The sequence below is a fragment of the Calliphora vicina genome, chromosome 5, assembly GCF_958450345.1.
Source record: "Calliphora vicina chromosome 5, idCalVici1.1, whole genome shotgun sequence".
In the NCBI taxonomy this organism is placed as follows: domain Eukaryota; kingdom Metazoa; phylum Arthropoda; class Insecta; order Diptera; family Calliphoridae; genus Calliphora; species Calliphora vicina.
Genome location: NC_088784.1, coordinates 72,741,233 through 72,763,756, shown reverse-complemented (window position 1 = coordinate 72,763,756; position 22,524 = coordinate 72,741,233). Strand labels below are relative to the sequence as shown.

General features: G+C 32.4%; 1 protein-coding gene across 7 annotated transcripts in view; it reads right to left on the bottom strand.

Moving 5' to 3' along the window:
- LOC135961080 (guanine nucleotide exchange factor DBS) overlaps positions 1–22,524 on the bottom strand; it is a 272,808-nt gene that overhangs the window by 184,731 nt on the left and 65,553 nt on the right. For 4 of the 7 annotated variants that reach the window (XM_065512553.1, XM_065512558.1, XM_065512557.1 and 1 more), the window contains exons 2-8: positions 15,400–15,970; positions 15,241–15,331; positions 13,987–14,217; positions 13,663–13,925; positions 2,180–2,300; positions 1,810–2,118; positions 1,533–1,742 (exon numbers count right to left, since the gene is read on the bottom strand). In XM_065512553.1, the coding sequence (XP_065368625.1) occupies positions 1,533–1,742; positions 1,810–2,118; positions 2,180–2,300; positions 13,663–13,925; positions 13,987–14,217; positions 15,241–15,331; positions 15,400–15,970 (1,796 nt within the window). Of the gene's footprint in view, positions 1–1,532; positions 1,743–1,809; positions 2,119–2,179; positions 2,439–13,662; positions 13,926–13,986; positions 14,218–15,240; positions 15,332–15,399; positions 15,971–22,524 lie in introns of all 7 variants that reach the window. The other 3 variants (XM_065512551.1, XM_065512554.1, XM_065512552.1) reach the window with 1 other exon arrangement.

Here is a 22,524-nt window from a genome sequence, read left to right as displayed (position 1 = left end):
GGCAAAAAACGATCACCTGAGTAGTTGCACAGACCTTGGTTATATCCATCAAGAAATTTGTTCTCTTGACACAAAATATTTATTTCAAGACACCTCTTTATATCTAGTCAGGAATATTCTCTCTCAAGAGATTGTTTTCTTTAATACGAAAAGATTTCTCCACTGAATTTTTTTCTAGTCAGAAAAAATTCTCCAGTGAAATATTTCTCTATTCGGAGAAGATCTCTACAGAGATCCCAAGAGAAAAAATTCTCCAGGAAGATATTTATTTAGTCAACAAAGATCTCTCAAGATATTTTTTTCTCTAGACAGAGATCATTTCTTACTTGATATCTTAAGAGATATTTTCTGATTACAAAAAAGTCTCTCCTTAGAGATTTGTTTCCATTTAATTTTCCAATAGATTTTTCTCTAATCCGAAAAGATCTCTTCAAGTAGATTTTTCTTTATTCTCCAGACAGAAAATATCTTTAATTTTTCTCTAGTCAGGAGACATTTCTTCTCTCTCAAGATATATTTTTTAGATCTTTTGTGTATCAAGCCAGCAGAAGATATTCCTTATCAAGATAGATTTTTCATCAACACGAAAAGAGCTTTCCAGCGAATTTGTCAATAAAAAAAACTCTCCAGTGCGACATTTCTTTAGTCAGAATAGATCTCTTGAAAGATCTCAAGAGATTTTTTCCCACACTAGAGAAAATATTTCTATATCCAGTGAGATCTTTTCTGACTAATTTTCTAGATTCTCTTGAGAGATATATTCTGATAAAATAAAAGTCTGTCCTGAAAATTTTTTTCCGATTAACGAAAGATTTCTCTTGAGAGAAAAAAGAACAAAATTCTTTATTCAGAAGAAAAACTCTGAAGTGAAATTTTTCTTGAATTTTAAAAAAAAAACTTCAGATCTCACGATATATATTTCTCTAGACAGATACGGGTTTCCAATCCATTGATTGATTAATTGTTTGTTAAAATCAAAAAATCCGAAAAAACTAAGTCGACTTGGACCGTATGGAATTCCGTCGTGAGCAAATAAGGCTAATTGTTTCCTTTATAACAAGACACTGTATAATTGGGACACACGCTAGAAGACTGGGTATACGGTACAAGCTACTGTAGAAGCTATCGTAATGAAGAAGAAGAGGAGACTGTGTCCCACCTATTCTGCCAATGATCGAACGTATCCTCGGAATCCCATTCCTATCTTGTTTAGATGAGCTATCAAGGATGAATCTTAGAAGACCCACCCCTTTATCAGAGAATCTGGTATGTTTACCTCGGAGACAACGGGATCAGTTTTAATGGACGAGCTGCTTGAAGACTGGCTGACCATGGAACCTAACCTAATTTATTGTTTTATTCTCTCTTTTTTCTTAACAGATCTTTATTTCTGTAGAAAGAATAATTGTCGTAAATATAGCAAATTTGTCTGCTCTCAAATGATAGTTTTATATCTAGGCAGAACAAAATCTCTATATAGGTAATTTTGACTCAAAAATAAATATAGCATAAAAAATGATTTAATCACTCACCTGTGATACTAAAGCTTTGGTTTCGGGTGTGGTACTTTCTAAGAAAATCTTTTTAAATTCACTAGGACTAGACAATTTAAAATCTGAGGCTGAGGCTATAAAAGCCTGAATTTCCTGAAGACTTTGTTCGGCCAACTCATGAGATGAAGAACATTTTTCGATGCGTTGGGAGGTAAGTAATTCGACGCCATTAGCACACCATTCATTAGCCTGTCACCATGAAAAAAGATAAAAAAAGTTCCATTAAATCTAAAAATAAGTAAAAATCAAATCTCACCTTTTCAACTCTCTCCATTAGCTCATGATTTTTATTTAAAATTTCCAAACGTTTCTGTAAACGTTCTGTGATTATATCACAAACACGCTGCAGTTCATCACACTTTGGTTGTACGACTTCCCAAGGGTAAACACCGCGCGAGCCAATAAGTTGCTGGCCGGCCGCTATAACCTCAGCCGCCTTATCAATGTCTTTGGCACACAGTGTTTGAAAGTCTTGTGTCTCCACGATTAAGCTGTCAACACGTTCAACACTCTCACCAATTTCGGTCATTTCGGAAACGGTTTTAAGGCGGGCATCAAAAGAAAACTAAAAATAATAAGCAAAAGTATTAAAAATAAAGAATCTTGTTAAACTTAAGATAATTTACCTGTAGTTCTCTAAAACTCTGTTCAAATTTCCTCAACTCCAGGCATTGCTGCAGACGATTACGATGTGTTCGCCAAAATTCATCAAAACGTCGTTCGGTTTCTTCCAGCTGCACCAAAAGTCTACGATAGTCCCGACAATCATCATAGTGTTGGGGTTTTTTCAATTTGTATTGTTGGTGATAAATAATTTGATGACGTTTTATAAATTGTTGTTGTTGTTGTTGAGTTTGTATTATATTTGATTGCCCTGCACTGGATCTGCATTATTACTCATAATTTTATGATTTTTTTTTTGTATATGTATGAGCAAAATGGTTTAAAGTTTAAAACGCGTTTCAGTTTAAGTTTTTTTATTTTAGTTTGTTTATCAAAAATCGCGTGTGATTGATTTGTTTAAAATTTTGTTTTGAGTCATGTGAGTTGTTGTTATATAATTGACATGTATGACATTTTTAATTATTGAATTTACATAAACAACAATATTACGTTTTATCACACGTGAGTGAGCGATCGTTTGTATAGAGAAAGAGAAAGAGAGAAAAGACACACAATATTGTTTTTTTATGATGAGCCATGAAATGTAAACATTGAAATGATCATTTTAGAGATTGTATGAGGTAGAGAGAGAGAGTGAAAGTGTTAGTGTTGATTAGTTTTGTGTTGTGAGAGAGTAGTGCTGTAAGTATATTTGGTTGGGTCAACAGTAGAGCTCAGGTTCGGAAGGTTTTCAGTTTAATATGGAGTTTGATTTAAATCTGTACAGGAGGTTGGAATAAAATTAATTGTCGGGAAACTACAAGAAATATTTTATTAACATAATACCTAACATAAGATTGAGAAATTACGATTTGGAATAAAGGTCCTTCCTCTTGATAACAATAATCAAAGTATGTGACATGCCAGATTATATATGGACGAGGAATAAATAACATATAACCCTATAATACAGCAGGACCTGGGATGGAATTTTCCCTGCATTAGTATTAGGAAAAGTTTAGCCGAATATTGAACATTTAATAGAGAAAAAAGTATCAAAACTAACTCATAACTCGAAGTTAAAGTCGAAAATGTTTAACAAAAATATTAATTTTAAAATCATGCTAAAAAACTGCTAAAAACCATAAAAAATGTTTTTTTTTATTCAAGATGAAGATGTAAATGAGAAAAACATCCACCATACAAAGGGGGTGATACAGTGATACAGGGTTGGACTTGGCTGGATTGTCCAGCTTTTTTGATGCCTGTCCAGTTTCAAGCTAAAATTGAATTTGTTTGAAATTTTCGACAATAATATCCATTAGTACACAGTAATAACTTATGCAAAAAAGTGTATGTATTTTTTGAAGAAAGGAACAAAATAAGTTATAAAAAGTTTTATGGGAATTTCTGATTATGATGGCAATGAAGATTCTTCTTAATTGACATCAATATAAAAATTTTGATTTGTTTTGTACATTTTGCAAACATTTGCGAAATGTTTTGTTTGTTTTCATACTCTGCATAACACACCATTTTGAAAAATATTTCGCATAATGAACATTAAACTTTTAAGATAGAATTATAAAATTTTTTAAAAACAGCGGTTAGCTATTTCGAAAATGGTTACGACTTTGGTGATTACGAAATTGCATTTTTAAATTTATAAAATGTCCTATTTTCTTGGGAAGATTTACAAAAGCTAGAAATATCTGAAGAAATATACATATAACGATGAACTATGCCTTCGTGAAGCTTATAAACAAATACCAAGTTTTGTCAAATGATATGGTTCTATTTTGTTTACCAAAGGTGAAAGCAATGAATTCGAGAATTTTAGAGAAGTTGTATGTTTATTTGAAAGAGTTCCTATTTCCTATTTTAAACAATCTCTATACTAAAGAAAAAACCGGTTGTCATTGGACCTGATTAAACGAATCTTGTATAGATTTTCAAAATTGTTTACAGATATCTAAAGGCTAGGAATTTTGTAAATCCGTAAGCTCAAAAACGAAATAAAGTGGCAGTGTTTTTAGTATTTAATTTTTATTTATTACTTTAATTCTTTATTTATACTAGGGTGGGTCGATTTATATTGTGCCATCGATTTTTCGTTAGCTTTTGGCATGAAGGAGAAAAATTTCCACTACGACATATAAAAACAAGTAAGAAAGTATGGTCCGTCAAGCCCGACCATATAATACCCTACACTAAGTAAAAGAGAAAAAAAAATTTCTTTTAAAATTTCAATAATTTATATTTTTGAGTCATTTTCGGCAGTGGGGTTATATGGGGGCTATGACCAATTATGGACCGATTACCATACAATTAGGTCGTGTGATTTATGTTTATATTAAAGTTAACTATGTTGAATTTTGTGTGTTTACCAACATTTTTAAGCGATTTATGCACGTTAAAGTGATTTTCGGAAGCGGGTCTATATGGGAGCTATGATTAATTATGGACCGATCGTAACAAAATTTGGTGACATGAATTTCGTGTATATAAAACTTATTTGGAGCGGAATTTGTGGAGATACATATATAAATTAAACATTTATGACCGATAAAGTCCAATTTCGGGAGGACATTTGTATGGGGGCTAGGTGAAATAATGGACCGATTTCAGCCAGTTTCAATAGGCTTGGTCCTTGAGCTTGGTCCTTGTACCAAATTTGATCGAAATATCTTCAAAATTGCGACCTGTACTCTGCGCACAAGGTTTACATGGACAGCCAGCCAGCCGACCAGACGGACGGACGGACGGACATCGCTTAATCGACTCAGAAAGTGATTCTAAGTCGATCGGTATACTTTAAGGTGGGTGTTAGACTAATATTTTTGGGCGTTACAAACATCTGCACAAACGCATAATACCCTCCCCACTATGGTGGTGTAGGGTATAAAAATTATTTTCGAAGCGCACAAATTGCAGAAAAATTAAAAAAATTTACTTTTTCTCAAATTTTATTTTTTAAGCTTTTTTAAATCGACTGATTTAAATTTTATTTATAAATATTAAAAAGAAATTAAATCAACCGATTTTTTCTATTACCCACTAAAACTTGAAAAGCGACCAAATGGGGTTTGTAAGCGTAGGTGAGGACATACAAATACCGTTTTCAGAGATTTTGAAACACCCTCCAAATTTTGAGTTATTTTGAAACAACTCACTCATTTACAAATGTATCAAAAAATGCACGTCATTTTAAAGCGTAATAAGAGTTCTTTCAAAACCCGCAAAAAAATTAAAATCGAAGAAAAACTGACTGAGTTATTGGTCGTTAAGTTGAAGAACATCACTAAACTGTTTTTTAGAATAACTTCTGAATTTGAGGGTGTTTCTGAAATTTGTTTACAATGGATATAAATATTATTTTTATATTAATAGGCAAGTCGATTTCTTTAGACCCCTTTTACGCTCACATTATACATTCAATTTGGGCAAGAAATATATCATTTTAAAGGGATTTATTCACAGAAGTGCAGAATATGTATTTTATTGAAAATGGTTCAGTTTTTTAGGAGTTATAAGCGTTTAAAGATGTTATTAACACATATGCAAAAACGTGTACATGTGAAACTTCCCAGCAGTTTGAAAAGTGCCAATTGGAAACCTTACACTAGCTATATTACTACTTCTACAACTAACTAGTTCGATGTGGCTGCTAAAGTGATAGATAAATGGTTATCACTTGCACTACATTTCACCAGCATATTCAGTAATAAGCAATAGTCAGCTATTTGTCCTAAGTTTTTGAAAATAAATTCAAGAAAAATTAAATCTTCTAAAATATACCACTTCGATGGCCACATGTAATGCTGAATTTAATAGTGAAGTGTTATGCAGAGTGTGCCAATCGGCCACTTGCAATGACATCCCCGTGTTAAATTCACCAGTCAATAACGTTGCGAGTGGGTTGAAAATTCACTAGTAGTAGTTCTTAGTGGCCAACGAATTCGACGTAGCGGAACTAGTGCAATGAACTGCAGGGTTAAGCTAAAAAGTAAACAAAGCAATGCGTGTTTGTCCAATTTATTGCTGTAAATAAATAAGAGAAACAATTAAACCGTAATGATTTCGCTCTGTTTTAAGTGAGAGTTGTTATAGAAAACAAAGAAGACGACTTTAGTAATTTAAATTCGCTTTAATAAATATATTTTGAAGGTGTTTTTTTTATTTTCTAACTCCCATATGCATAAACAATTTTTAAATTTATTTAAATTTAAAAAACTGTTTATGCATATAGGGGTAAATATGTAATTGTAGATAAGTAAATAGTTATTTTATAATTGTGACGATTTTCAACGGTTTATCACTGCATGAAGTTTAATGAAAAATGGGACGGGTCGGAAAAAATGGTGAGTCGCCTCCCATACAAAGTAAATTGTTATTTCTAAATATTTTGTGAAATATAATTGTAAGATTCTTCAAACTTAGTCTAAATGGCTCTTTTACTTTTCATAGTTTCGCTGAAATTGTTCGGGATTGGAATAGTGGGCGTGGCACACCTTATACAAAGTATATAATTAATTTCGAATATCTGTAGAACTATAATTGTAAAAGTGTTTAAACTTTTAGCGAATTAATTTCTTATTACTGTGCGGATTAGATTAGAGGGCATAGCACCCAAAATGGGAGAGGTCGGAAAAGGATGTGAGTCACCTCCCATACAAAGTAATAATTGCAAGGTTCTTCAAACTTTGTCCGCATAGCTCTCTTACCATTTTACACAGATTGGCTGAAAATGGTCGGGATTGCATTAGTGGTTATGACGCAAAGTAAATAATTAATTTTGAATATCTGGAGAACTATAATTCTAAAAGAATTTAAACTCTGTATCAATCAATTTATAACCATTCTAAGGAGGTTAGCTAAAAACGAATTTATTCCTAATCCCTGTTCGAAGTTTAGCTAAGCATGATCGGCTTAGTAGGAATGACCCCTCCCTTATAAAGGAAAGTTAAAGTAAAGCTTGATATTTACATAAAAGGTTTAAAAATGGGTGGGATCAGAGCAGTGGTATCTCCCATACAAAATTAGTTAGTTATTTTCGACTATCAAGTGAACTGTAATTGAGAGATTCTAAAATTTTGTATGTGTTATTTTCGTATTTCCATTCATATTTTTTTAATTTTACTAGGGTAGGGGTAGCGAAGTGCACCGGGTTATGCTAGTATATTTAAAAAAAATATTTACACAAAACCAAAATTATAATTTTCTCGGTCATATTTTTAATGTCCAGTTTTCTTTTAATTTCTCCAGCTTTTTAAAACCCAATGTCCAGCTTTTTGCGATTCTGAATCTGGCATCTCTAGTGAACATACATACAACAGATTAGTTAATCTTTAAAGTAAGAGTTTTTTAATTCGGCTGTGCTGAATCTTGTAGTTATGGGGACTCGAATCAGTTATGGTCTGAACTGTACAGAATTTGATAGAGTGATTAATTTCTTAAAACTTTACATGAAATTAATGTTAATATCAAATTATTTATTGACAATAAAATATTTTTCTGATATAGGAGTTATATGGGGGTTAGGTCAATTATGGACCGATGCTCACAATTGGTAGAAAGACAAAGTTTCATATAAAACTTGTTTGTCCAATTTCATCACGATATTAATTATTATAAGACAATTATAAATGTTCATGTCATTTTCAGAGGAGGACCTTGTATGGGGATTAGGGACAAATGTTGCCCAATTGTCGCCATACTTTACAGTATAATTTCAGAGTACTTAGAACTAATTTGTGCAAAATTTTATCAGAACTGCCGCATAATTAATCCACCAATATTGAACGCATAGCTCCATTTTCTCAGTCTCTGGTTATTTCTCATCGTGGCGATATTAATTGGAACTACATATATGTTTCAATAAAAACTAAAACCAGAGATTGAGAAAGTGGGATTAAACTAGCAAATATAGCAAAACTAACAAAATAATCGACAACCCTTTGAATATTCAAGTAAAAAACAATTTATAAAAATACTTTGCCATCAGTTATGCCGAAGTAGCAATAAAAGGGCGTTTAAATATTGTAATGTTGAAAATAAATTTAAAAGAATTTTGGTTTTAAGGACGCTTTACATGGAAATTTCTCAATGTTTAGTTAATTTTTTAATGAAAACTTATTTTTTTTTAATGAAAATAAATATATTTCCTGGGAGTCGATTCTGGTTCTGTTAAACGGTGAAATGAAAAAAAATATTTCCTTTTCGTTTTCATAAATACTTTTCATTATCATCATTTCACAATTACACAAATTGCGATTCCCGTTCTTCAATTTGTTTTATTCCACTTGTTCTTTTCATATGAAAACATTTGAATTTATTTATCATTTTTCACTAAACGGGAATCAAAAACTCTATGAAAATATGAAAAAACTTTTTATTTCACAGTTTCACAGAACCAGAATCGACCCCCTGCTCGACAGAAATGTATCCTGAATGTACCTTGAGCCTAATGGTATTTGATATACAACATTTTTATTGAAACTGAGAAAATTCCAAAAAAAAATTAATTTTAAATTGAAATTAAGAAAAATCCAAATGAAATTGAGAATTTATACATTAAAAATTGAGAAAATTCCAAATGAAATTAAGAATTTCAATTTTCAATTGGAAGAATTGCAAATAAAACAAGTACGAAAGTATGGTGGGGCTGGACCCTGCACTAAATAAATGAGCAAAAACATTTTTCTTTTAAAATTTCAATAATTTATATTCGTGGGTGATTTTCGAAAGTCGGCCTTATATGGGAGCTATGACCAATTATGTACCGATCACCATGAAATTAGATCGTGGGATTTATGTCTATATAAAAATTATTTATGTTGAATTTTATGTATATGTTAAAGTGATTTTCGGAAGCTATGACTAATTATGGACCGATCATAATAAAGTTTGGTGACATGAATTCCGTATATATAATACATATTTGGAGCAAAACTTGTGTAGATACTAGGGTATTTGAATTATTCAATTTTTCTCTTGTTCGAATCAAACGAATAATTCGAATAAGAGATTTTAACTTGTTCGAATAATTCGATCACACGTTTAAAATTAATGGAATTATTCGAATAATTTAATTTTTTTTAAAAAAGTAAAGAATGAAGTTTTGATGTCGGTTTTTTAATATTTTATTGTTAAAGAGAAACAAAAAATAACATTAAAGTTAACAATTCAAGTATTGATAATGTTAAAAAACATTCGAAAACAAAGTCCATCATTAAATTTTCAACAGAAATATTCGGATCAGATTAACTCCCGAACAATCTACAAAACAATTGACTAGCAAACCCATTAGTTTCCGTTTTGGAGCTATGCTTTAAAAAATTTGATTTATTTGACGTATTAAGAACTTTTTTACGTCGTTCGGGTTTTAAATTGAGTAACTAATTCTTTAGTAAATTAATTATTCACTATTTCTAAGTTATTTATAACAAATTGTATTATACAGCTAGCTCTATCAACGTTGCCGAATCTTTGCTTATTAAAGTGGGGAAAAAGTTTAGTACCATTTTAGACAAAGATGTTCAAAATCATGTATAAGACGAACTCCATGCTTTTCTTGCAACAAAGCTTTAGTTTGCAATATTTGTGTTCATCATTCGATTTATTAAATAACATCACTTATATACATACATACATATATTTTAAGATAATGACCTTCATATATTTTAATGTAATCATTACAAATGTCATCCTCAATATCACTTTCGACGACCGTTTCAAAATCACATTCTCCATCACATTCAACTCCACTTTAATCTAAGTTAATATTTTGATTACTAATTGCGATTCTTCTAATATTTCGCCAGCTAAATACAAATATTTTATTCCGTACCTTTTATTTTCATTGGTTCAAGTCCTAAGTTAAAAATTTTGAAAGATTTGTTTTTAGAATTGTAACTTCTTGCAGTAATATTTATATATTTATAGAAGGAGCTATCTGAACACTCATCTACAGTGATCAAAAGTGCCTTTGTCTTTAGTTATTTGTCGAATTCCAGAAACAATACAATTTTTGTGAGTCATTATTACTTATTTAAATTTGGAATTATGAAAAATGTTAAGCAATTTAATAAATTTAAATGTATATGAACATTTATTCGTTTTATTCGATTATTCTACATAAAATTCTGATCGTAAATGTCGAATTATGTTCCAACAAAGCATCAAATGCGGGAAGTTTTGCTTTACTTTTTTAATTTGAAAAAAGGGCTGCTGAAGCACACCGAATCTTATGGTGAATGTATTTCATCGGTTTACTAGGGTACAAAAAAATATTTTAATACAAAATTGCTTATTTTCATTTTGTCCTTAACGTAACAAAGTCAAAGTAATTTTTCTTTTAATTTTTAATAACAAATTCTTTACATTAACTTCGTACTATATTTACAGTCAGAATTTGTTCAAATAATTATGTCAGACACCACAAAACGATGTCAAAAAATTGATTTCTTTTGCTGGAGTTTTACAAATTGTATGTACTGTAAATTGGAATTGTATAGATTTATTAATTTACTACAAAATGTGTAGCATATGTTTAGGCATGTTTAAAATGGCAATGATTAGATGAAAAAAAAGCTAAACAAAACTATGTGGTAAACAAATTAAATAAACCAAAAAAAAGTAGTGTAGACATTTGGTGATAATGCGTGTATAAGTGGTAAGTTTAGTTTAGGTGAAGTGGTTAATAAGGTGAGTATAATAGTGTCGTGTAGAGAGTGTTTGGTTTTCATTTCACATCAACACTTACTATATAAAACAATAAAGCATATCGAACTCAATACAAATAAATGGATCAGCAGCAATCTATATGACTGAATAACAAACATGCAAAATACTAACATTTATATATAACAGATTTTGTTTTCTTTTATCAATTTTGATGGTAAAAACTTTGTAGAAAATCATGAGCTGAACTTCTAAAGGGATTGTTTTCATAATGAGATAAATGAATCGGACAATTTTCACGCTGCTTTGCTACAAAACGAATTTGTTTGAAAAACCATGATGATGAACAGCCCAAAAATTTTGAATAACATGAAAAATGAACAGGTTTCATTTGAAAAGTATCAAAAATCAAAATTTTCATTAATAATGACATGTAAAATGAACCAGTTCATATAGAATAGCATGAAAATTTAACTGATTCATAAAGAATACTAGCAAATTAAACAGATTTACTTAGATTAGCATGAAAACTGAAATGTTTCATGAATAACATGCAAATTGAACCAGTTCAATTGGCATATCATGGATGACGGAACCAGTTCATTTATAATAGTTTAAAACTAAACCGGTTCATTAAGAATAGCATGAATAATGTAATGGTTCATATGAATAGCATTGAAACTGAGCCGTTTCGTTTAGAATAGTTTAAAAACGGAACTGGTATTTCGAATATTCTGAGAACCGATTCATTTATAATAGTTTTAAACTGAAAGGGTTCATATAGAATTGCATTAAAACTGAAACGGTTAATTTCAAACAAGTACATTTCTAATATTACGGAAACTGAACCGATTCATTTAAATAAGGTTAAAAATTTAACCGGTTCATTTATAAAAGCTCAAAACGAACCTGTTTATTTCGAATGCTTGAAAATTTAACCGGTTCATTTCGAATATCAAGAAAACAGAACAAGCTGATTTCGAATATAATGAAAACAGATCTGGTTCGTTTAAAATAGTTTAAAACTGAACAGGTTTATTTAGAATGCTGGAAAACTGAACCAGTTTATTTCGAATATCATGAAAACTGAACCAGCTCATTTCGAATATAATGAAAACTGAACCGGTTCCTTTCAAATAGTTTAAAACTGAATCGGTTCATCATAAAATGCATGAAAACTGAACCATTTAATTTCGAATAGCGTGAAATTTGAACTGGTTTATTTCGAATATCAAGAAAACTGAACCAGCTCATTTAGAATATTATGAAAATTGAACGGGTTCATTTATAATAATTTAAAATTGAACAGGTTGATTTCGAATAGCGTGAAATCTGAACCGGTTTATATCGAATATCATGAAAACTGAACCAGCTCATTTCGAATATAATGAAAACTGAACTAGCTCATTTCGAATATAATGATAACTGAACCGGTTCGTTTAAAAAAGTTTAAAACTGAACCGCTTCATCTACAATAGTTTAAAACTGAACCGGTTTATTTCGAATAGCGTGAAATTTTAGCCGGTTTATTTCGAATATCAAGAAAACTGAACCAGCTCATTTCGAATATAATGAAAACTGTACCGGTTTATTTCGAATAGCGTGAAATCTGATCCGGTTTATTTCGAATATCATCAAAACTGAACCAGCTCATTTCGAATATAATGAAAACGGAACCGGTTTAATTAAAATAGTTTAAAACTGAACCGGTTCACTTAGAATTGCATTAAAATTTAACCAATTCATTTCGAACGTATGAAAACTGCAAATGTTTATTTCGAATAGCACGAATACTGAACAAGTTCATTTCGAATATTATGAAAACTGAACTAATTCATTTAAATTAAGTTGAAAACTGAACCGGTTCAGTAAGAATGCATGAAAATTTAACCGGTTTATTTCGAATAGCATGAAAACTGAACAAGTTCATTTCGAATATTATGAAAACTGAACCGGTTCGTTTAGATTAAATTAAAAATGGAAATGGTTTATTTATATCAGTTTAAAACTGAATCGGTTTATTAAGAATATCATGAAAACTAAATCAGTTCATTTGGAATAGCTTGACAACAACTGAACCGGTTCATCTAGGACACTGAACCTTTTCACATCTAAATATCATGAAAACTAGTATGAGAACTAAATTGTTCCACTCCATATAGCCATCAGGTCATTATTAATTGGCGTACAAGTTAACAATCCTTTATGATTTTCTTTAAATTCAATTCAGTCTAATTTTATAACTATTTATATATTTCTGCAACTACAAAAACACATTTAAAAGCACTTGAAATACAATAACTGGAACACAACAAAATTAACAGAAAAATGAAGAAATGAACGACGAAGCATGCTTAAATTTCATATGACAATAATAAAAAAGTATAATCAAATAAAGAAAACCGTTTAACCTTAAGTCGCTAATTTAAATCAATTTTATAAATTTTGTTTGTGGTTCAAAGAATTAAAATTAATATAATTTTAAAAATTTTAAACTGAACGAACCTAAAAATTATTATTTTTTTACGACATTTGTTCAATATGTATTATTTTTTTATTACAAAACCAGTGCAGAGCTAGAAATTAATAATGAACATTTAAAATTTTTAAAAGAAATGAAGAGGTTAGGGAGAGTTACAAAGGAAAAGGAACTAATTTGTTATAGTAAGAATAGAGGTTTAATATTTTTTATTAGGGGTTTTTAAGGGATTATTCAGTTAGTAATAAAAATTATTTATAAAGATTGAAAGTTAGTTAATTGTTAAAAGTTAAAAGAAGAAGCATACAATAACGCTTAAAAATGTTTTATAGAATAAAAACTTACCGTTCTATGGAGCTGACATTACCAGTACGCTCGGAGAATTCTTTAATTTCATCATTTGACTTGATGTTGTTCAATAAAGTTTCACCATGTTTGGCGGCCGCCAGTATTTCCTCCTTAAGTCTCTGATAGTCAGTGCCCTGATCATCTAAAAGTTTTTGTGTAGCTTCAACAGAATTGGGAAATTCTGTATCGTGTATGGCTTGTATGAAAATGTCCAATTCGGCGGACACTTGATGGGTTAGGCTAGAGAATTTTTCGAGGGACTATAAGAAAAAATAATAATGAATATTTAAAAAATCGAAATAATTGCAATTATCTAGTTACTATTCTTTGTTGTATCCATTCATGGTGGGAATATATTAATGAGCCGCCCATATCCGCCGTCAATTGGGAGGGTATAATGTACTCGTGTAGATCGGTTAGAGAGGAACATATGACTAAACGAAAACGATACTCGTCTTTGGAAAATTTTGAACTAACTTCTGAGATGGCCTTTTGAAAGAGACCAGAGGGCCGTAAAACATACACAACATGTATAATGCCGGGAAAATAGATCTGAAATATAGAGAAAAACATGGGAAAATTAAAAAGAAACAAATAAAATATTTATTTAAGATGTTAAGAATGAAACTGGTTTGAACTGGTGTATTTAAAACAGTCGTGGACACGGAGATATTTTTAGGCAACTGTGTGGCTGATGATCTTGCGAAAAAAGGCGTCATGATGCCTGACGGAGACATAGACTTCCTATGTCTAACTAATTAGACTAATGGCCGGTCAGTGTTTAACTGTGCTGTTCCAGTGTGATCGCCTTCGTTAAGTGATACTCAGTGGAGAAATATTCAAAGCTGTCAAAATGCAGCCTTAAGAATCGTCACAGGCTGCCTCCAAATAACTTCCGAACACCACCTTCACGAGGAAACTAAGGTTCTATCGGTCAGGGAACAAAACGTCATGCTGACGCAACAATTCCTTCACACAGTTGGAGTCTAAACCGAGGCATGTTAGACAGGACCTTAGAAATTACGAGGAGTGCATACAGATTTATGTGCAAGATCCATTTGATCACAGCTCTTATATGACAGCTTTGAACGACATTCATAGAGACGCCATCAATTCCGCGGTAGCAGGATATCGTATGAATGTCGTACTTGGAGGTCGCTCACCACCGATGGCAGACACCGAGAAGATTCTGCCACGTAAAACAAGGGTCGTTCTGGCACAACTAAGTTCAGGATGGAGCAACAGATCCGGAATAAACCGTGTCGTCTTAAACTTATGCCCAGCATGTGGTCAGGGTCCTGTCCAACTGTCCAGCCAGCCCTACTTCACTACGTACAGTGGACTTATGGACCCACCCAGCAGAAGTAGCACAATATAATTGACTTGATCTTGCAGAACCCCCAGATTAAATATTGTAAAATTGTTCACGCTACTACAACAACATAAATAGTTTTAACAGAAACTACTTGGCGCTCTAATTTGCAATTAAAAAATCAGGTTTATTTAAAGGAACTAAACCACCGTTTTTAAAAGGTAAAAATGTAATAATATTGAACATACATTATTTAAACTTACCGAAATGCGCTGTAATACTGTCTTCACCGAAGTCCATTTGTCTTTACGTCGATCGATTATTAAATGAAAACCTAAATCCGCATCTTGTAGCCTGGTAATAGAGACGCAACATTTAAATCATTTCAAAATATTCAAAAACTTAAAAAAAAATCAACTTACGATGGCACTGAAGTTAAATACAATATTAATTTTTGATAATCCACCTCCTCCAGGGTATTAAAATTATTATTATCGGGAAATATGATTAGGGGACAACCCTCCTGAGAACGACCACCCGTAATGATGGCATGCTGGGGATGTAGCAAATCGGCAACATCACCAATATTCAAAACACCCTCACTGCTCATGGTGGCCGGGGCGATGTGTTCCAATAACGAATTCACACTGCCTGATACGTGTCGTAGACTGCCGGGCAGGGCTTCGATGGCATATGAGATGTTCTGTTGCGAATTAATGGATGAATTCGAATTGGTACTAATGCAAGATTGTTGTTGCAGCATTGAAATGCTACCGTTATGTTTTGGCGAATTGTGTATGACTGATTGTTGCAAGACAGTTTGTATGGAAGTTGTACTATTAATGGAACATTGTGATTCTAACATTTGATGACTGATAACTTGTTGATGTTGTGGTGTCTGTTGACGCTGTTGTTGTTGCTGCTGCTGTTGTTGTTGTGTGGATGTCATAACAATTGCTTGAGACTCAGCCAATACCGCTTCAACATCATTATCTGGAAATTAGAAGAAAAAGAAGAAAAGCAATATGAGCAAAAAAACCAAATTATTAGATAATTACAAAAGCAAGAATGAGAAATTGTGGCAAACCAAAGATTTAATGTTTATTGCAAGACCCAGACCACATGAATGAATAGATTTGCTTTATGGGTCAATTCGATTAAAGGAAAAAAAATGTTGATTTTGCAAAAGAATTTTGTTTAATATAAAAAAAAAATAGAACCTCAATTTGTAGGAAATGGAAGTACATAAAATAAACATACATACAGACATACTTCAGACAAATCTCTTCATTCTCAGACGCACTAATGGGTTGCAAAAAAATATTAATAGAAATACCAATAACAATTTTATAAATAACATAACATAAAACATAAATGGCTTTTTTTAAATAAAATTTTTGTTCAATTTGAATTAAAAGTTTTTGTTGAACAAAATTTTTGTGAAAAAATGGTTAAAAAATAATTGGAAGGAAAACAACACAGATTATTACAGATATGAAACAAATGACAGTTGTCAAAAAAGTTTTCAATGATTGTAGAGCGAGTGAAAAAATACAATTTTCAATAGGCAACTAGTGTGAAATATATTTGTCCCTCTTTTCAAAACACAGCCATTTTGACATTTTCTTTTGTTATTATAACCTTCACCTTCGTGAGAAGGGTATATATAAGTTTGTCATTCCCTTTGTAATTTCTACATTTTTCATTTCCGACCCTCTAAAGTATATATATTCTGGATCCTTATAGATAGCGGAGTCGATTAAGCCATGTCCGTCTGTTAGTTGAAATCCATTTGCTGAAGACCCCAGATATCTTCAGGATCCAAATCTTCAATAATTCTGTCAGACATGCTTTCGAGAAGTTTCCTATTTAAAATAAGCAAAATCCGTCCATAAATAACGGAGATATGAGCAAAAAAACGGGACAACCTCGAATTTTGATCTATATATGGATTACTAAGTCATTAATATAGACAATGATAGATATTTCAAAGTCCTTTGCAACGATGTAGATAAGGCTATTATAGTAAGTTGGACAATGGGTCAAAATCGGGAAAAATATTTTTTGACCCGAATTTTTTTAAAAAAAATTAAAAAACAATTTCGAAAAAAAAAATTGAAAAACAATTAAAAAAATTAAATTTTGTTTACCTAAAAATATTTACAAAAATTTATTTTAAAGTATAATTTGGTGAAGGGTATATAAGATTCGGCACAGCCGGTTTTATATTCGATCTAGAATTAAATTCTTTATCGATTAAAAAAAAAAGTTAAATTGGATTTCATAAGTCAAATGTATTTTTTTTGTCGTTTACAAAACCGATTCCAACAATGATTGTATTCTATGACAACCCCGATAGATCAAAAATAGGCAAAAAATCGAGGTTGTCCCGTAGAAGAAAGGCCAAGAACGAATCAAGGCAATTTTGGATAGTCAGTTCAAAGTGATGCGTATCCCAGAGAGAGCGTTCTGCATCAATCGAAACAAATAGTAGTCGAACGGGGCAACGTCTGAACTATAAAGCGGGTGAGGAAAACCTTTCCAACCACTTCTTTCTAAATAGTTTTTAACAGGTATTGCAACATGTGGCCGAGCGTTGTCATGATTGAATATAATGGTTTCATGTCTGGCGACATATTTTTTGTTTCTGTTATGGTCTGGGCAGATTTCAGCAGCTCATAATAGATAGGACCCTTATGGTTCCACCAAATACAGAGCATTACATTAGCACCATGGATATTTGGCTTTGGTGTCGATTCAGCTGGTTGGCCGGGCTTCATATAGGATCTCTTACGGTTCGCGTTATCGTAATTAATTATTCATCGCGTTCAAACAGCATTTCACACATACAAAATCCTCTTTCAAGGTCCCTCGGCTTCAATTCGTATGGTAACCAATTTCCCGGCTTTTGGATGAATCCTGCTGCTCGCAAATGTTTCGAAATTGCTGATTGAGTAGCTCCCAATGATTTTGCAAGCTATTGTTGTGTTTGAGAACATTCTTCATAGAGTAATCACCCTTATCGTGGTTGGCGTAAACGTCTAGATTAAAGATAAAATGCAAACTGTTTCTTTAATCTAGTACCAAACTGTCGTAGGCGTATGACGTTTACGCCAAACACGATAAGGGTGAATGTCTCCAAATCTTGGTCTTCAAACATTCTTGGCTGACCTGGGCGATCTTTGTCTTCCGTGTCAAAATCACCACTTTTGAACCGCACATACCATATCTCGCATGTTGAAACTGATGAAACACATTCACCATAAGCTTTGGTGAACAATCAGTCTACTTCAGCGGCACTTTTTTTTCAAATTGAAGAAAAACTTTCCGCATATGACGATTCGTTGGTACAAAATTCGACAATCTAGTATTTCAAGGTCTCTTGGCTTCAATTCGTATGGTACCAAATGTCTCTGCTTTTGGATGAATCCTGCTGCTCGCAAACTTTGTCTTCCGCTGGCCTGAGTAATCTTTGTCTTCCGTGTCAAACTCACCACTTCTGAACCGAGGAGGATTATTTTATTTCACAGTAGTAGAGTATTGTAAAATAACTATTATGCGGACAAATGAAACTGCACACGATTAGGTTGTGTCGGGTATCAGAGCACTGCAAAGTACAAGGAAATGAGATCGCGGACAAACTTGCTATACACGGTTCGGCACTGATGTTAGTTGCAATATTTAAGCGGAACATGTTTGCTCCTGACCGATCCTGGGAGAATAGAGCGGACTGCAAGATGTCAAGTGAGATATGGACCAAATTAGACCTGACTGAAACCCAAATGTAATTAGACACAACCGAGTTCATTTTGAATAACATGACAAATGAACCGGGTTCATTTAGAATAGCATGACAAATAATCAGTTTTCATTTAGAATAGCATGTGAAATGAACCGGTTTATTTAGAATATCATGAAATATTAACCGGGTTCATTTGGAATAACATGACAAATGAACCCGGTTCATTTAGAATAGCATGACAAATGAACCCGGTTCATTTAGAATAGCATGACAAATGAACCCGGTTCATTTAGAATAGCATGACAAATGAACCAAATTCAATTAGAATAGCATGACAAATGATACGTAATTTTCAGACATATTCATTATATGATATTCAACAAGACCTAGTTCTCTTTACTCCAATTAAAGAAAGTACATACATACGTATCGTTGAAATCATCCTAGATAATGTATACATTTCCTCTATATTTCAAGCACACATCTATAAACAATTCAAATAAATGCAACAACTAGCACTTGTTAATTCCTCGTAATTGTGTTAAACCATAAAAAAACACCTTCTTTTTTCGCGTTCCGGCCGCAAGCAAACATTTGATACCTTTAAAGACACGCGTTTAAATATCTATAGTATTGCTGCTGTTATTATTATTTTTCTTTTTTTTTTTGTTTGTAAATGCAAACAAATTTGAATGTGAATGCAAACGAATGCTTAAGTACACAAGAAGACAAATAAACAAATTTACCACCACTTCAGTCAACCAGCCAGCCAGCCAGCCACTCACTCACTCCATTGTGGTCTCTTATGAATGCATTCATTCATGAGAATACAAAATCCAAACAACAACAGCAATAATAATAATAATAAAAAATGAATAAAAAACAGAATATAAAGGAAAACTCATTCACGTAAATTAAGATACAACTCACTTTAGAAAAACTGATTTTCCATAAGAGTAGTGATGGGACCAACTGTGTTGCTGGATAGTGAAATAAATTTTAGTGACTCGATGACTCCTTGGTGATCAAAATATAATTTATATTGTGGGACTCTGAATGATATGCTTTGTTGCGGAATGAATGGAAAATATTAAAAACCCAATACATATTATCCCAAAAGACTTTAGGTACCCCAAACTTTACGCCACGAATAGCAATATTTTTGAAGAGTTCTTTGGAAAAAAAACTTCCAGAACTAAAAGCGGCACACAATGTAAAATGTTGGAGAACCACGAGATATCGAACTCGCATACCACCAAGCGACCAAATAGGTCTTCAAGAAAAATATCTAAGCTTTATTTTAAGAAAAAAAGGGCCCATTTTAAAAAAAGTCAAAAAGTTTTTGATTTCGATTTCTTTTTTCGAAAGATTGAAGAAATAGCTATCTAAACTATTTGGGACACATTTTGCTACGAACAATAGGTAATAAGTTACATGGATGAGAAAAAACTCATGTTTGGCCAAAATGTCAAATTTTGACCCCCTCTAACTCAGAGAGTCCTTGACCGATCTTGTTGAAAAATTGTGTCTGAATTACTACCCAATAGGTCTAATTTCATCGATTTTAAAAGTTGGTTCGCTTGACGTGAAATCCCCCATATATTATGTCCTGTGGTTCCTATTGGGAACAAAGGGGCACAACGAATCTATTCCATTCGATTCGGTTTGATGATACTTGTTTTACTTCTCCCCAGCTTAGATCACTACTGCTGATTTCGATGTTCAGTTGCCGACGCCATGTGGATTCCTATCAATGGCAATTTTAGCTGTGTCAACTGAAGACCTGAGCAGAGTGTGACCAGTCCAGCGCCATTTGCGGTTCAATATATCAATATGGACTGGCCGTTGATTTGTTTGTCTCTGTTATTATGGTGTTACGACAGAAAACTTTTAATATTCTTCGGAGACAACGATAGAGAATCACAGACTTGGCACAAGAATTAAAGATAACTGATCTTCGTGTTCTTGGATATGGCAGAAGATTTTTGATGCATTTAAGTTTAGATGCCATATCTTTATAGCTGTGTGAAAGGAGGCATATATCATATGGTTAAGACCCCAGTTTATACCCCCATTAGCTTGAGTAGCATTACGAACTATAACATATAGCACGATGTTAAAAAGCACGCAGCCCTGGCAGACAAAACTACTGCTCAGTGCGTTACACAGCTTCATACAATTGTTTGCAAAAATTATAAGGAGTGGTAGAGCGCTTAAATTTGGCACCGATAATTATATGGACCAAACTAAGAAAAATATTAAATTTTATCAAAATCGACCACGCCCAACGCCCACTGCCCATACAATCCAAATAGATTTTTTCGCATAAAATTTTTCCTATCCAAGTAAAAGTCTAGAAATTTAAATTAAGAAAAAAATTATATTTTTATCAAAATCGACCACGCCCAACGCCCACTGCCCATACAATTAATTTTTTCGCATAAAATTGCTTATATCCAAGCAAAAGTCTAAAAATTTGGTACATACATTTATTGAAACCAAAAAGGAACGCATGCCGAGTTTCAATTATCGGTCACGCCCACCGCCCACGAAACCCATACATAGATAAGAATTTTTTGGATATTTCGTTAATTATTCGACAAAAAATGTTAAGTTTTCATCCTGTTCCGAAAACTTCCGAAAACTTCCGAAAACTATTTTTTCTTTTAATTGAAACAAGACAATCCCACCTTTCATTTTATTAAAAAAACAGCTTGGGAGAAAGTGGGGCAACATTTTTTTTTCTCCATGGAAAATCAAAAATAAAATAATTTTTAGAGGCTTATAAATATGGCCATATCTTCTTAACGGTTTATGATATCTCCATAATTTTTTTTTTTGGTATTTATGGAGAAATGCTATATTTTTCGAATAAGTTAAAGTTAAATGGTATTATTAGGAAAATTATACATAAATAAACCACTGAATTGCGTGAAAATATAAGTAAATTTTTGCTTAACACCCTTGCATGGACTTTACTTCAATTTTTTAAAAAAAAAATAAAATTTTTCTTAAAATTGTCAGTGTACATTTCACCTTTAAACATTTCTCTACAAAACTGCATCATTTGATTTTTGAAATTAAGTGTTTGAAAAATTGACTTTTTGACACCAAAATCCCTCTGTGCGTTATTGTGGACAACACCACATTTAACATCCCGACATGGGAAATACAGGTGCATATGACTTGGTGGTCAGAAGTTGTTAAGGAAAGCATATCGGAATAATGCTGTTGTGAGTTCGCCATTTCTCAGCGGTCTGGTGTTCGAAAAGTTTTTCCAGTAAGTTTCTTGGTGATACTATAATGATCCTTGGATCTATGCTCCGCTGAGGCTTTTTGTGCATCCGTTCCTAGTTTATTATACCACATTCTCCTATCATTTCGGTCGCTACACTTGATCAGCTTGTCTTGTTGTGAGTATGTATTTTTTTAGCGAGGACTTCTCACCGAATGTTTCGGCTGCATTTCATTTGTTTGCTTTTGGGCCTTTAAGAATGAGGTTCCATCCAGGTGGCATCAGACATCCAGGGGGTTTTCTTAGGTACTTTGAGACCGATATGATTACTTGCTGCATCAGCAAAATTACTTTTAAAAAAGTGCCGCTCAAACACACCGATTGCTCAGCAAAGCTTAATGTGTTCCATCGTTCAGAAGTGTTGATTTTGTCACGGAAGAGATCGTCCAGGCCAGCCAAATAAGTTTGAAGACCAAGAATTGGAGGCATTACTCCATGAAGATTGTTGTAAAACTCAACAAGGGTTTGAAAAATCTTTGGAAGCTAGTCAAGCAGCAATTTCAAAATGTT